General features: G+C 37.4%; 1 protein-coding gene across 43 annotated transcripts in view; it reads left to right on the top strand.

Annotated features, from left to right (window-relative positions):
* Positions 1-14877, top strand: part of LOC110994581 (twitchin) — a 107414-nt gene that overhangs the window by 66678 nt on the left and 25859 nt on the right. For all 43 annotated transcript variants that reach the window (XM_045632150.1, XM_045632190.1, XM_045632188.1 and 40 more), the window contains 27 exons: positions 162-359; positions 1012-1271; positions 1785-1935; positions 2469-2750; positions 2932-3072; positions 3440-3598; positions 4017-4155; positions 4339-4502; positions 4976-5289; positions 5679-5946; positions 6426-6586; positions 7054-7195; positions 7454-7562; positions 8425-8629; positions 9253-9520; positions 9644-9804; positions 10038-10182; positions 10755-10907; positions 11082-11210; positions 11438-11628; positions 12011-12125; positions 12424-12619; positions 12982-13200; positions 13421-13622; positions 13912-14056; positions 14331-14462; positions 14575-14788. In XM_045632150.1, the coding sequence (XP_045488106.1) occupies positions 162-359; positions 1012-1271; positions 1785-1935; positions 2469-2750; positions 2932-3072; positions 3440-3598; positions 4017-4155; positions 4339-4502; positions 4976-5289; positions 5679-5946; positions 6426-6586; positions 7054-7195; positions 7454-7562; positions 8425-8629; positions 9253-9520; positions 9644-9804; positions 10038-10182; positions 10755-10907; positions 11082-11210; positions 11438-11628; positions 12011-12125; positions 12424-12619; positions 12982-13200; positions 13421-13622; positions 13912-14056; positions 14331-14462; positions 14575-14788 (4963 nt within the window). The remainder of the gene's footprint in view (positions 1-161; positions 360-1011; positions 1272-1784; positions 1936-2468; positions 2751-2931; positions 3073-3439; positions 3599-4016; positions 4156-4338; positions 4503-4975; positions 5290-5678; positions 5947-6425; positions 6587-7053; positions 7196-7453; positions 7563-8424; positions 8630-9252; positions 9521-9643; positions 9805-10037; positions 10183-10754; positions 10908-11081; positions 11211-11437; positions 11629-12010; positions 12126-12423; positions 12620-12981; positions 13201-13420; positions 13623-13911; positions 14057-14330; positions 14463-14574; positions 14789-14877) is intronic.

The raw sequence follows: 14877 nt of genomic DNA, 5'->3' as shown, positions 1-14877 counted from the left end.
GGCAGACTGTAGAAAAGAGAGCCACAAACAGAATTCTTCTTTTCCGTCGTAATAAACAATTTCTTACAGAAATCAATGAAACAGGATAAAGCAATCCTGAAAGAAAACGCAGATTTTTGTATTAACAATTTATTATATCTCCTAAATGTTATTAACCACAGACAAGCCAGGCAAACCCGAAGGTCCGCTGGAAGTATCCGATGTGCACGCGGAACACGTGAAGCTGTCCTGGAAGAAACCCAAGCACACGGGAGGATTGCCTCTCAGCGCCTTCATCATTGAGAAGATGGACACGCTCACTGGCAAATGGTCACCCGCTGGTACCATTGATCCGGATGTTACTGAGGCTACAGTTACAGGTTGGTGTAGTGGCCCTTCCACGGTCCATCCACCTCATCACTATACTATATAGTAGGTTTTACAAACTAGCAAACTGTGAATCGACCGGTGGGAGGCATCCCTTGTAGATACGGCCTTTAATTGTTAAAAAAAACATAATCCCTCAAAGGCCAGCCTGCCTTTTATGGGCGCCCTATATTCTATACTATACAAAAATCGAAATTTAGTATTAAATATGATTTTCTTACATTACTTACATTAAGTTCTTTCCGATACGAATTGCTTACTTAATAATAATTTTAAAGACCAACAGAACCTAGAAGTATTAGACACTTTTCATTATCATCATCAGTTTTTAAGACGAATTTTATAAGAACAAGACATTTAATAAGAATTCCGATACTTTTGTCACTTATTTAAATGTACCAAATTAGCTCAATGTTATCTCTCTTTTCGTCACAGCATAAAGACCATTTGACAGAGAGAGAGACAAACAATTTACATAAAAGAGGGATATTTTTAAAATAATTAAAACGTATAAATACGTATACTAAAACAGTCGCGCCAAAACATGTTTACAGGGTGTGCTTCACAATTATTATTAGATAAGAGAAATAAGGACGTAACAGCGTTTTTAAAATAAGTCTGAACCTACACAATTATAATTTTTAGGACTTGAACCGGGTCACACATACCAATTCCGTGTGAAGGCCCTCAACGAGGAAGGAGAGTCCGAGCCATTGGAGACGGACCACGGCATTCTCGCAAAGAACCCGTACGATGTCCCATGTCCCCCTGGACTTCCGGATATCGTGGATTGGGACGAGAAATCTGTGAAATTGAAGTGGGAGCCCCCGATACGGGACAACGGAGCACCCATTACTGGATATATCATTGAAGCAATGGACAAAGACCGTGGAGAGTTTGTCAAGGTAAGTTTTTGTGTCTATACTTGCCCGTGATCGTATGTCGAGATTTTTATAACTCAGTACTGAATAATTTATGGAAATTATTAAAACCTTTTTGCCGTAAGAAATTTAATATACCGTAGATAGTTATTTTTGTTTCACCTCGACGTCCGTCGTCCACAACTTAGTGGTTTTTTAAGTTTCTGCACACCACAGCTACGTGGAACCAACCTCTGAAGTATTTCCGTACCAATTCCACTTAGGGTCCTGCAAGAATAGAACGTATAAATTCTTAAAAGGCTAGCAGCTCGCCAGCCATCTAGCATTAAGAGTGTCCTTGAGTGTATCACTTAACATCAGATGGGCCTCCCGTTTGTGCTGTTACATATAGCGAAAAAAGATGCTCGCATTTAATATTTTAAATAAAATTAAAAAAAACCAAAAAGGAATAATAAATCTAATATTTACATTAAAGTCTGGTTGAATTTGTAAGGTTTTCAATTGTTTTTGATAAAAATTTTATTTATTGTATTATAGATGGCAGAAGTACAAGGCAACATCTGCCAAGGCACTGTACCCAAACTCGAAGAGGGCAACCAGTACCAGTTCCGGGTACGAGCTGTCAACAAGGCTGGAAAATCTGAGCCTTCGGAGAACACCAACTGGCACACTGCTAAGCCAAGATTCTGTAAGTGTTTATTCATTTTAAACAAGTATTTTAGCCAGGGAAATGTTTGTTTTTAATGTTCTGTATTTAATTAGCAATGCAAGATATCATGACTACTATGAATGCCATTGGGTATCCCGTAGGCTCATTTTAAAAACCAAACACACGGGTATGCAAGAGTCAGAATCGAAATTAGCTTTGTTTCAATAGCCACATTTCGCGCTATTTCTCAACTCTGAACTTAGATCCGTAGTTCAATTGCACTGTTGTCAATGTCTCTTTTCGTCACAGCGTAAAGATTTGATAGAAAGAGACGATCGATCAAATTACTTAAAAATCTGTAATATAAGATCGAAACTTCTAGTTTTATAGGATTACGCATTTGCGTAATTCTTACATTTAAATATGAAACGTTGCGTTCTCATATTTATGAGAATCCGTTAAAATATTTATAATGTTTATGTGTTTTAATAGCGCTATATATTTTTATCAATAATATTTAAATAAATATTACATATTAAAACAATATTTATTTGAGTATTTCTACTTCACAGTGAAGCCACGCATCGACCGCACAAACCTGAACCCGATCACCGTCAAGGCTGGTCTTCCTGTCTCCTTGGACGTGAAGGTATTCGGTGAGCCGCCAGCCACCGTCACGTGGCACTTCAACGGCCAGGAACTCGCCAACCGCGAGAACCTGGAGATCATCAACGTGGACTACAATACCAAGTTCTTGATGATGAAGAGCAAACGCGCCAACAGCGGCAAATACGTGATTAAGGCGAAGAATGAAGTCGGCGAGGACGAGGCTGAAGTGGAGATTATTGTTGTTGGTTAGTTAATTTGGTTCGTCATTATTGTCTATGTCAACAGATTTCACTCCTTTATAAAAATTACAGTTGTCTTTTATTAATTACTCAGTATATTTAGTAGATTTTTTGAAAAAAAAATTTTTTTTCTAAATATAAAATATAAATATTTTGCAAATTTTGTGTAATTATTAATTTTTTTTAGGCAAGCCGTCCAAACCAAAGGGACCCTTGGAAGTGGCAGACGTGACTAAGAACGGATGTACATTGACCTGGCAGAAGCCGGAAGACGATGGTGGATCACCCATCGAATACTATGAGATTGAAAAACTCGATCCACTCACTGGTAAGCAATAATTGTTGAACAATATTTCTCAGCTTCGAAGAAAGTTTATTCTCATTAAAAACATGTCAAATAAATGTGTTACAAAACACAAATTATATGACGCCGCCGTCGCACGCTGTTATTGCATTAGGGTCCATCTACCAAACAACCACTATTTTTTTTAATCAATTTTGGTTATAATGATTATTACAATATTAATTAGTTTTATAGTGACATTGTTACATATCTATCTAATGCCGTTTGAATTGCGCTTCCGAAATATGTTTTATTAAGAGATGAATAAAAGATTTTCAGGAAACAAAAAGCAAAATTTTAATAATAAAAAGTCTGTTTTTACTAGTAATTTCACATTTAATTGTTTTCTTAGGTCAATGGCTCCCTTGCGGCACAGCAAAGGACTGCAAAGCAAATGTAACAGGCTTACAGGAAGGCAAACCTTACAAGTTCAGAGTTAAGGCTGTTAACAAGGAGGGAGAGTCAGAGGAATTGGAGACTGATAAGACCATCATAGCTAAGAATCCATTTGGTGAGTTTGGTGTTTATGTGATTGATTGATTTTGGGTCTTTAATTTTTAGCTTAAGTTGTTTAGTTATTATTATTATAATATCGACTATTTCATTTTATGGACTATGCGTATAGCTAAAATTAATTAATTAATTTTCTCAATTACCTATTTTTACAATATATAACTATTAAAATGAAAATCAAACTAAAAATAATATAGACAAAACTAGTAAAAACTTAAAACCTACACCTTTTTGTAACTTATCATAAATAATTCAATTCTTGGGAATTCAGCCAGTGTGCAACTTAATATTGGATATACGCACACAAGGATTAATATTTAAGATGCGCAAGAGACGCCTGATAATCACTTATATACAGAAGTATGGCTTTTATGCAAATTTTTACGAATAAAAATTGAATATTAATAAAATATCAGATGAGCCCGGCAAGCCTGGTAGACCCGAGCCACGCAACTGGGACAAGGACTTCGTTGATTTGGAATGGTCAGCGCCGAAAGATGACGGTGGGGCTCCCATTACTGGATACATCATACAGAAGAAGGAGAAGGGCAGCAGGTATATTGTGCTTGTATACATCACGCTTTTCCCAAAGGGTCTTTTTATATCTCTTCGGTGTCTCCACTCACATAATTTAGACGCTTGGGATGGGTTCCTCCAGAACCTTCTACATCTAAAAGAGAAACGCACGAGCCGGTCTGCACATAGGCGTGCCCTTATAAACTTTGTTATAATTTCCAGAACATGGCAAGACTGTCTTCGTACAACTGGCGATCGTCCAACGGGCCGTGTGACAGACGTGGAAGAAGGCCACGAATACCAATTCCGGGTTATCGCCCAGAACAAGGCAGGCCCCGGAGAACCTTCCGAGCCAAGCAAATCCGTTATTGCTAAGCCGAGATTCTGTAAGTATATATACTTCTAAGGGCCTGTTTCACAATGTATGGATAAAGTGCCAAATAGCTATGCAACACATAAATTATTCGAAAGATAAAAGTTTCAAATAAGATACTTCGAATTTCATGACGTATAGCGCTATCTGACAGTCGTGAAACGCAAAAATACTATTTATCATACCAATAAGTAACAAATAGCTTATTTAGAACTTATCCGGACATTGTGAAACAGGCCCTAATTATAATTAAGACGCCTTATAAATACCACAGGTTTGAACCTAAGAGAATTATTTATCGTTTAGAATATTGAAAGGCGGGTAACGCAATCGCGAAACCGCTGGTATTAAGCGATACCACCACCCATGGACACTCCATGTGACACTTATTACACTGTGATTTTTATTTGTTAACACATTGTTTTGTTCAAGTAAAATTAACGGCTAATTGAGTAATATGCTTTAATTTGTATGGTTTCTGGACAGTGGCTCCACGCATCGACCGCAAGAACCTTCAAAAACGCAAGGTCAAGGTGGGTCAGACGCTTAAGTTTGAAGCTGACGTGAAAGGCGAACCTGAACCCACGATAACTTGGATGCTCAATGAGAAACCCCTCAAAGTCGAGGAGCGTCTCAAGATTGAGAACCAGGATTACCACACCTCGTTCACCCTGCAAAAGGTGACGAGAGCTGATGGTGGAAAGTATGTGGTGACAGCCAAGAATGACACGGGAGTCGACAGTGTGGAGATTGAAGTTATGGTCGTCAGCAAACCGGCGAAACCTAAGGGACCTTTGAAGGTAAGTCGTATTTAACTATTTTAGTTTTAGTTTAAAGTGCGTAATAATACTGATTTTGTCTTTATGAAAGGCTTCAATAAATTTTATAAATAGAACATTGTGTTTATGATAGGCTTTTTCTTTTATGTATTTGTTTAACGCTCTGTTATACCCTCAACTGCTCGTTCGGTGTAGGAAAACCTTGTAAGTTAACCGGCCGTAGACACAAAAAGTCTGATTACTTATCTATGATAAAAAATGCAAAAACCAAGGGTTGCGCCAGCGCAATTAGTTTTGAAGTTTTTTTTATCATTCGATTTCCGGAGTTTGTTTCCATAATATTAATTCACTGCAATGCCCATCCGTATATTCAAGAAGTAATGTTTAATAACTATATGTTATCTCCTCAGGTTTCTGACGTAAAAGCAGACGGATGCAAGCTCCAATGGGAGGCTCCCGAAGACGATGGAGGGGAACCTATCGAAAGCTACGTCGTGGAACGCATGGACACGGAAACCGGACGCTGGGTGCCCGTTTGTACCACAAAGACGCCAGAAGCTGACGTCACAGGCTTGAACGAGGGCAAGGACTACCTGTTCCGAGTGAAGGCGGTGAATCCAGAGGGAGAGAGTGAGCCGTTGGTCACTGAGACCGCGACCACGGCTAAGAATCCTTATGGTAAGATTTTCTTCTTTGTCTTTTTTTGTTTCTTGTCCTTTTAATTCGTTTTGAGGTCCCGTTATTTTATCAGTAAAATTGAAAATGATTGAATCATTTTAGTAACTACACTTATGAACGTTAATATTTAAAAAAACTTTTGAATTATCTTTCACCTAGGACACGAATTTGGCAAAAACTTCGTATATGCAATTTCTTTAATTTTATGACAGAACGAATTCTGTATTAATATTACGTTATATTTTTATGCTCGCTTTCTGGAACAGGAAGGTACATATATTATAAGTTATTTTTCAAATCGTATTGTCTTAATAATTTGTTAAGTAAAATATTAAACTAGACTGCATTTTCAATATTTAATTATAATGTTTTTAGTTCTCTCGAAGTGTATAAAATACTTCATTATAATATCTTGTTCACGTCATTATTACAGTTAACTGTTTTATGTCGAATTTAAACTAATCTCAAAAAATGTACAGGCGAGCCGGATGCGCCAGGCAAACCGGAGTTCAAGGACTGGAGTGCGAACCACGTAGACCTGAAGTGGGAGAAGCCAGCAAACGATGGTGGAGCTCCCATCACCGCTTACATCGTGGAGAAGAAGGACCGGGACACTGGCAAATGGGTTAAGGCTGTTGAGGTGAGGGTTTTTCAATGTAAATAAAAAGATAGTTGCTTTTAAAAGCCGTTAATCAATAGTCAAATCACATTTTTTGTATAGTTTTATAAATTTCGAATGATAATTTATTTCTAAAGGACTCGCAAATATAGTGTCGGATATACAGAAAAATTTAGGGAATAGAGACGATAGGTACTCTTATAAAATTATTTGTTTTAAATTATCTCTCTATTGACATCTGATTATATCTATTTCATAGGATAATTCCGAACCAATTCGAGTTAGGGTCTTTGAAGAAAAGGGCCGCAAATTAAGAGGAATGCCCTCTATTAAGAGTGTCTATGGGCACTCAAATTCAGATTCCTGACCGTTTTCCCCCTGTTCTATAAAAATCTTGTCTGTATGAAATTTCTCTACCAGCGGTAAGACGTAAACTCGTCCGTACTGAAATCGTAATTTGTATATTGGATATTTGAAATTTGTTATAGGTGCCTGGCACCAAGACTGAAGCCCGAGTGCCGGATCTGATTGAGGGCAAGACTTATCAGTTCCGAGTGAAGGCTGTGAACAAGGCTGGCCCCGGAAAGCCCTCCACCGCCACTGACAACTTACTGGCTAAGGACAGATTTGGTGAGTTATCAAAAGATTTACAAAAATTGTAATTGAAGAAGTAAAAAAAGAAGGAATATTACTGTTAATTTAATAGTGTTCTTTTTATCGTTCGGTATATTTAAAGATAATAGATTTTAAACTTCCGTAAATTCACTAAAACCTTTTTCACTAAAGTTTAAAAATTTTGTGTACAGTAATTGTAACTTGTACATCTATCATAGAAGATTGTTTTCATTTATTCATTAAATATATTACCTTATAATTGTTGTCTTGTAGCCCCACCACGTATCGACCGCACAAACATGCGTGATCTGACGCTGAAGGCTGGCCAGAATATCAGGCTGGACATCAAGGTCACTGGCGAACCAGCTCCTACAAAGACTTGGTAAGTGACACCATACATGTTATATCCTCTACTTCATACAGATATTCTTTCTAATTAATTTTATTAGTAACAAATATACAGTATTTACAATTTTCTTAACCTACATAGTAGTAATAAAAATAGACTTTAACACTGGGAATATTTCCTCGCTATATTGCGATCGTATCGTATTTCGGCCACACAATGCGCAAAGGCAATGAGAACTTGGAGAAGCTGATCGTGGTTGGTAACACAGAAGGCAAAAGATCACGTGGCCGCTCACCAACCAGATGGACCGATCAAGTGAAAGACTCATCGTCTTCAAAGCTATACAATGTCATAAGAGAAGCGCTGGACAGAAACCGGTGGAAGCAGATAGTCCGCGCTAAATGTTTCGTTGCTGACCACGATGCTCAGAAATGAGCTGCCGACTAAAGAGAGAGATATTGCGATACTTATTCGTTGGGCGTGGAATACCCTACAGAGTAGGGTCACCGGTTCTATCCAACCGCCGCCAAATTAAGTCTATAATTAGCGCCTGTGCACTTGAACCCCATGGCCCAAGAGTCTCTACTCTAAAGGGATCAAAATCGAAGTTGCTAGAAAGACTCTCATAATTGAGGCGTTTATTGTTAAAATAAATTACTAAATAAGTAATAACTACTACAAGTACTAAATAGTTTATGTATATCTTTTAAATTATTAAAGACCCGTATTTTAATTTTCAACTTTGTAGTGCACTACACAAACTCTTTCTTTCAATATCACTTGTAACTATTTTATTCAAACAATTACCTTATCTGCCCTTCCAAGTTAATATTACTTCTACTGAAGTTCATGGTTGCGATTTGTGATTGTCAGTAAAATCATGTGGTGTTTATAGGTTCCAGAACAAAGAGCGTCTGTCAACACGAGACGATCTCACGGTGGACGTGGAAGACTACAGGACCAAGTTATCGGTGATCATCGCGTCTCGCAAGCACAGCGGCACGTACGTGCTGAAGGCGGAGAACAGCAGCGGAAAGGACGAGGCCTCCATACAAGTCATCGTATTGGATGTGCCAGCTAAACCCGAAGGACCGCTTAAAGTGAGCAAGCTTATCTGTTCTGCTTGTATTAAATAAAATTAGTAGTTGTGTTTTCAATTATGATTGGGATTGAGTTATTTGGTTTTGTTATCCTAATTGAGATATGAATTTACGGATAAGATCCAAGCATTTGTTGCATGTACAATGCTTTTCATGAAAGAAATAGGTTGTGACAAAATTGCTAGCGCCTTCATCTATTGCTAGTGCCCCCACATTAAAAAGTCCATAAATAATTGTACATAAATAAGGCGACAATTTTTTTTTCAAAAAGAATGCATTTTGCAAGTATTTATAGGTGAAAAAAAAAAGAAAAACCATAAAATTTTATTTTCTTTTAAAAAAATATTTTTCTTCGGAGTGTATTTTTTTTTTTTGCTAAATGAGGATGTTCGTCTAATAATGTAGCCACATACTAACAACTTTCATTTTACACGCCAAATACGTAGATCTCTTTAGATAGGAAATCCTATTCGTCATAATTATTATGTGCTTTGTGATTTTATCTGGATTTATCACCAAAAGCAGTGAATTCGGAATAACAACTTTTAAATTTTGTAAAAGCATATATTTGGGAAACTTAACCAGTTATTTCTTTACTTACAAATATCTCTTTCTATTTCCAGATTTCGGACGTACACAAAGAAGGCTGTACGCTCAAATGGAACGCCCCGTTGGACGACGGTGGTGCTCCGATCGATCACTACTTGGTCGAGAAGCTCGATACAGAAACCGGCAGATGGCTGCCAGCCCTCAAGACTAAGGAACCGAAGGCTGAAATTGAGAACCTGGTTCCAGGACATGAATACAAGTTCAGAGTTTCTGCTGTCAATAATGAAGGCGTTTCAGAACCATTGGAAGCAGACCACTCCATCATTGCGAAGAATCCGTTCGGTTAGTAAATTTTTGTTATAAATTACAAGTTGTCTCGTCTTCGAGAGAAGTCAAATAATTTTTTATTCGTAACAAAGATTTAATGCTTAAGATTCAGGCACCTAAAAATAATGCCGTTTCCAGATGAGCCCGGCAAGCCCGGAACACCGGAAGTGGTCGACTGGGACAAAGATCATGTTGACCTCAAATGGCAGAAGCCTATTAAAGATGGAGGTGCACCCATCACTGGGTACATTATTGAGAAACGGGAAGTTGGATCGCCCAAATGGGTCAAGGCTTGTGAGGTTAGTCATTTATTTAATGTTGAAACGGAAGAGATACACAATATACTCCCAATTGGTGTCTTAATGTAGAATCCAGCGATTTACGCTCGGATATTTTTTTTAAGATAGTACTGATATATACTGTCTGAATGGATAAAATCTGCGTTTCTGGTATATAACTTAAAAATATCTAACTATATAGGTTATAAGTACAATTTTACTACGTTTCGTTTTACCGAATCTGACATTCCCAGGTCGGTCCTAATGACAACGAAAAAGCCACAGTGGGTAACTTGGACGAAGGCACCGAATACGAGTTCAGGGTGCGAGCTGTTAACGAGGCTGGTCCTGGTGAACCTAGCGATGCCAGCAAATCTGTTACCTGCAAACCTAGGAGATGTGAGTAAAATCTATGAAGATTTTCAATCGGTTTAATTGGATGATGAAGACTTTTATAATATCTATATTAAGGGCCTGTTTCACAATGTCCGGATAAGTTCCAAATAAGCTATTTGTTATTTATTTGTAGGAGAAACAGGATTTTTGCGTTTCACGACTGTCAGATAGCGCTATTCGTCATGAAATACCAAGTATATTATTTGGAACTGTTAATTTTCGAATAATTTATGTGTTGCATAGCTATTTGGCACTTTATCCATACATTGTGAAACAGGCCCTAAGTGTATGTACATTTATATCAATACAATTAAACATCCATATTCATAAACATAGTCTAACTCTTTCCGCTAAACTTACTCCGGTTACGCTGTGTTAATAAAGACAAATAATTACTTCAATAAAAACCATACAATTGAGGTAATTTATTTTTTATGTTGGATGTTTAAGTTTATTAATGTAAATATATCTTAGACGCAAAAAACACATATATTTATATAACTTTGTTAGGTATGAGCTGGGAACGGTTTTTATTAGTGAAAACGATATTTTGAAATATTTGATTATTTTGTCAGTGGCACCAAAGATCGACCGCCGTAGTTTACGTGCCATCAAAGTACGTGAAGGCGAACCTATCTCATTGGACGTTAAAGTTTCCGGTGAACCACCACCAGATGTCGCTTGGTCTCTCAACGGAAAGATGGTCACTAGCGGTAACGGACTTAAACGTAAGTTCTACACAACAATATTTATCTCATCTGTAAACTTAAAAAATATAAGTATCAGAAAAATATATTTGTTTGTCAATTGATACTTTTCGGAAAAACGTGTTTGTGTTATTCCCAGTACAGAAAGAAATTATTATAAAACAGTTTTTTTACCGTCACTTTGTTTTTTTATAGTGGTTAATGTTCCGTATATGAGCAAGTACCAGCATTCAAGTCCGCGAAGAAAGGATTCCGGCGTATACAAGATCCAGGCGGTCAACAAGTACGGATCAGACACGGCCGAAGTTGAAATTACTGTTGTTGGTAAGTCTTTTACTATTAGTTTTGTCCCAGCGAAGATAGTTCATGTTTTGAATAAAAATATAACACGATCAAGTTTTTGAAGGTGGGCGTAGGCAACATATCTAGAATTTATATTTTTCTATTGTAAAACCATATTTTTATTGTCGAGATTTGCATTCCAATGAATGTTTGATTAAGTTTAATTAATTTAAGTTAAATAAATATAAAAAATGTTATATTTTTTACAGGCAAGCCGGATAAACCCGAAGGACCATTAGAAGTGTCAGACATTCACAAAGAAGGATGTACGCTGAAGTGGAAGAGACCTAAAGATGACGGAGGCGAACCCATCGAGGCCTATCTGGTGGAGAAGTACGACACAGAAACCGGCACTTGGCTGCCAGTCGGGAAGACTATTGGCAATGTTCCCGAGATGGAGGTAAGATTTTTTAAACTATTGCATAGATTTTGTCGCGGGCTATGAGCGCTGCGACCGAATCAAGAAATTCCGAAACGAAAATAAACCTAACGCGATGACGTAATATAGGTGAGGCCAAAACGCGTTAGAGCTGGACAGAACGCATACTGCGTACGCTATCACCCCAATAAGTTGACAGCAACCACGAAAAAGAATGGTTTAAATATTACAAGAAATTTTAAATATATGTTTTCAGCAAAAAATTTGGAGCTGCTAGCAAATATATATTATATTCTTTGAACTGAATGTATATAGGACAAATATTGACTACTCTGGGTTGGCTAGTTATTTTGTTTGCAAGGTTCAGAAGACTGATAATCATAGTTTCTATTAACATTTGCAGGTTGACGGATTAACACCTGGCCACGAGTACAAGTTCCGAGTGAAGGCGATCAACAAGGAGGGCGAGTCTGAACCTCTCGAAACCTTCGGACCTATTGTTGCGAAGGATCCATTTAGTAAGGGGAATATTTATTATTTTTTATACAAGTTCCCCACATCTATATTATATCTACAGTATATGTTAAAGGTTTAATTTCCAAAAATACATTATGATAAAGAAAATGTTTAAAAAAAATCAAAATATAACACTTCCAATTTTAGACTTTTCAAATGAAACTAGCGGATATCTATCTATCTATCTATTATAAATGTCTATCTCTGGATAAGTATCGAATTTCAGACTAAAATTAATTCAACATTTAATATTATCTAATCACATCTCTGGATAGCTGTAAAAACATGTTTTATTTACAGCTGTCCCAGAAGCACCATCTGCGCCAGTGCCAGACGACTGGTCGGCCAACCACGTGGACCTCAAGTGGGAGCCTCCTGTTTCCGATGGAGGGTCACCGGTCATTGGTTACATCGTGGAGATGAAGGACAAATACAGCCCGTTATGGGAAAAGGCTGTTGAGACGCATACGCCTAACCCAGCTGCTACTATTAACGGGTAAAGTTTTTTCTACGATACAATTCTCGAGAAGCTATCAACTAATGACTCTTGGCAACAAAAAAAAAATATTTTATAGTTTTACATTTTTTTACTAATTTTTTTTTCTCGCTGGATAACTTTTTTACTATCATAATACCTAATACATTCGTATTGTCTCCAATTGAATTATTATAATTGGTAGTATTATATTCTACTCTTCTACTACCAGTATAAAAGTAGAATAAAAATTATTTTAAATTTTTCCAACTCAATGACACAATTTTACAGCAGACTTACTCTAGTTGACATATGCTTGGTGGTTTTTATTAGCCTGTTTTTTGGCGGATTTTATAATAATATTGATGAAATTTGATTTCCAGCTTGATCGAAGGTAACGAATACCAGTTCCGCGTGATCGCAATAAACAAGGCTGGCCAGAGCAAGCCTTCGGAGTCCAGTAAAAACTTCGTGGCTAAACCGCGATTCCTCGCTCCGAAGATCGACAGGCGCTACCTTCGCGACGTGACCCTGTCTGCCGGATCCACTCTTAAGTTGGAAGCCGCCATCACTGGAGAACCAGCTCCGGCTGTGGAATGGAGGTAAAGTGATATTATTTTATTACCCGTAATTTATAACACATACCAACGAGTTTTTATAAGAACAACTATGGATAACTATGCTGCTATTAAAGGTTGGCCGAAGGTTTTTGTAACTAAACCCCAAAAATGATTTGCAAGCTAAGGCATTTCATAAGAGTATACGATCGAACCCAGGTGTTCTGTTAAAAATCTTTAAAATAATTATATTTTCTCACAACAGATACCAGAACATGCCACTGCGCTCATCCAAGGCTGTGACAATCGACTCACCGGAGTACTTCACGAAACTGATAGTACGGCCTGTGAGAAGGGACGATACCGGGGAATACACCGTGACGGCGGCCAATTCCAGTGGAAAAGACACTGTCACTATCAATGTGTTGGTCACCGACAAGCCAATGAAGCCAGAGGGACCTTTACAGGTTCGTGTCATATTTTAAATTCATAATATGCGTTTATCGAATACAGTTATTCAAAACCACATCTTTGACTTTTAGTAGTAGTTATTTTTATAATATTTTATTCCAATGTGCAGAGCTCTCAGGAGTTATATTATGCTTGATTGTAGTTTTAACTAGTGTATAGTACTTTATACGTAGGTACCTTTTTCTTTTTTTTTGTGCTAATAGGTTTGCTAGGTTTCAAATTCAAAATTATTGTTTTATTTCTGATTCAACTTTAAATAATAATTTAATTTTTTCAATGTTATAGATATCGGACGTTCACAAGGACGGCGCTACCCTGAAGTGGAAGAGGCCGAAGGACGATGGTGGAGCTCCGATCGAATATTACCAGATCGACAAACTGGACACCGAGACTGGCGTCTGGGTACCTTGTGCTAGATCTGATGAACCAAGTAAGTAATCTCTTATAAGTCACCGCTATATTTTAAATCTTTATATAAAAATTTACCCTTTCTCTTTACGAAGCCATTCGAAGCCGTTTCTAACAAAATTATAATGATAGTACTAATTCTATTAAAATTAATGAAATTCTGTAATAATCTTAGTACATTCTGTTTCAGATATATGATAATTAAAGCATTTTGTTAAACTTTAACTATATATACCATACCTATAATATTATACCATTTTTCGAAAAAAAACGTAATAATTAAAATGTGCTTTCAGAATGTGATGTCACAAACCTGACACCTGGCAAAGAGTACCAGTTTAGAGTAGCGGCGGTCAACTCGGAAGGAGAATCTGAACCATTAGTCTCGGAGACTAGCATTGTTGCTAAGAACCCGTATGATGAACCTGGTGAGTGAATTAGATGGATTGGAAAATAGATGGGAAACCATTTATTTTTTTCTAGAGTTTAATAGTCTTCAAATGATTGAAAATATATTTTATAAAAATCCCGTCTTTAAAGGTGCACCTGGAACGCCGTCAGTGACCGACTGGGACAAGGACCACGTGGACCTCAAATGGACTCCGCCCACCGAAGATGGTGGAGCTCCCGTTGAAGGATACATCGTGGAGAAGAAGGACAAGTTCGGAAACTGGGAGAAGGCGTTGGAAGTTCCTGCTGATAAGACAAACTGCACTGTTCCTGACCTGGTCGAAGGACAGACTTATGAGTTCCGGTGAGTTCTTTTCAAATTAATTTTGATGTGAAACTTCTTTAAAAATGGTTACGGAACGGTTTTACCGAAGAAACGGGAGATTTATATTA

The sequence above is a fragment of the Pieris rapae genome, chromosome 18, assembly GCF_905147795.1.
Source record: "Pieris rapae chromosome 18, ilPieRapa1.1, whole genome shotgun sequence".
Taxonomy (NCBI): Eukaryota; Metazoa; Arthropoda; class Insecta; order Lepidoptera; family Pieridae; genus Pieris; species Pieris rapae.
Note: the sequence above shows the minus strand (reverse complement) of the source record. Positions and strands in the feature narration are given on the sequence as shown.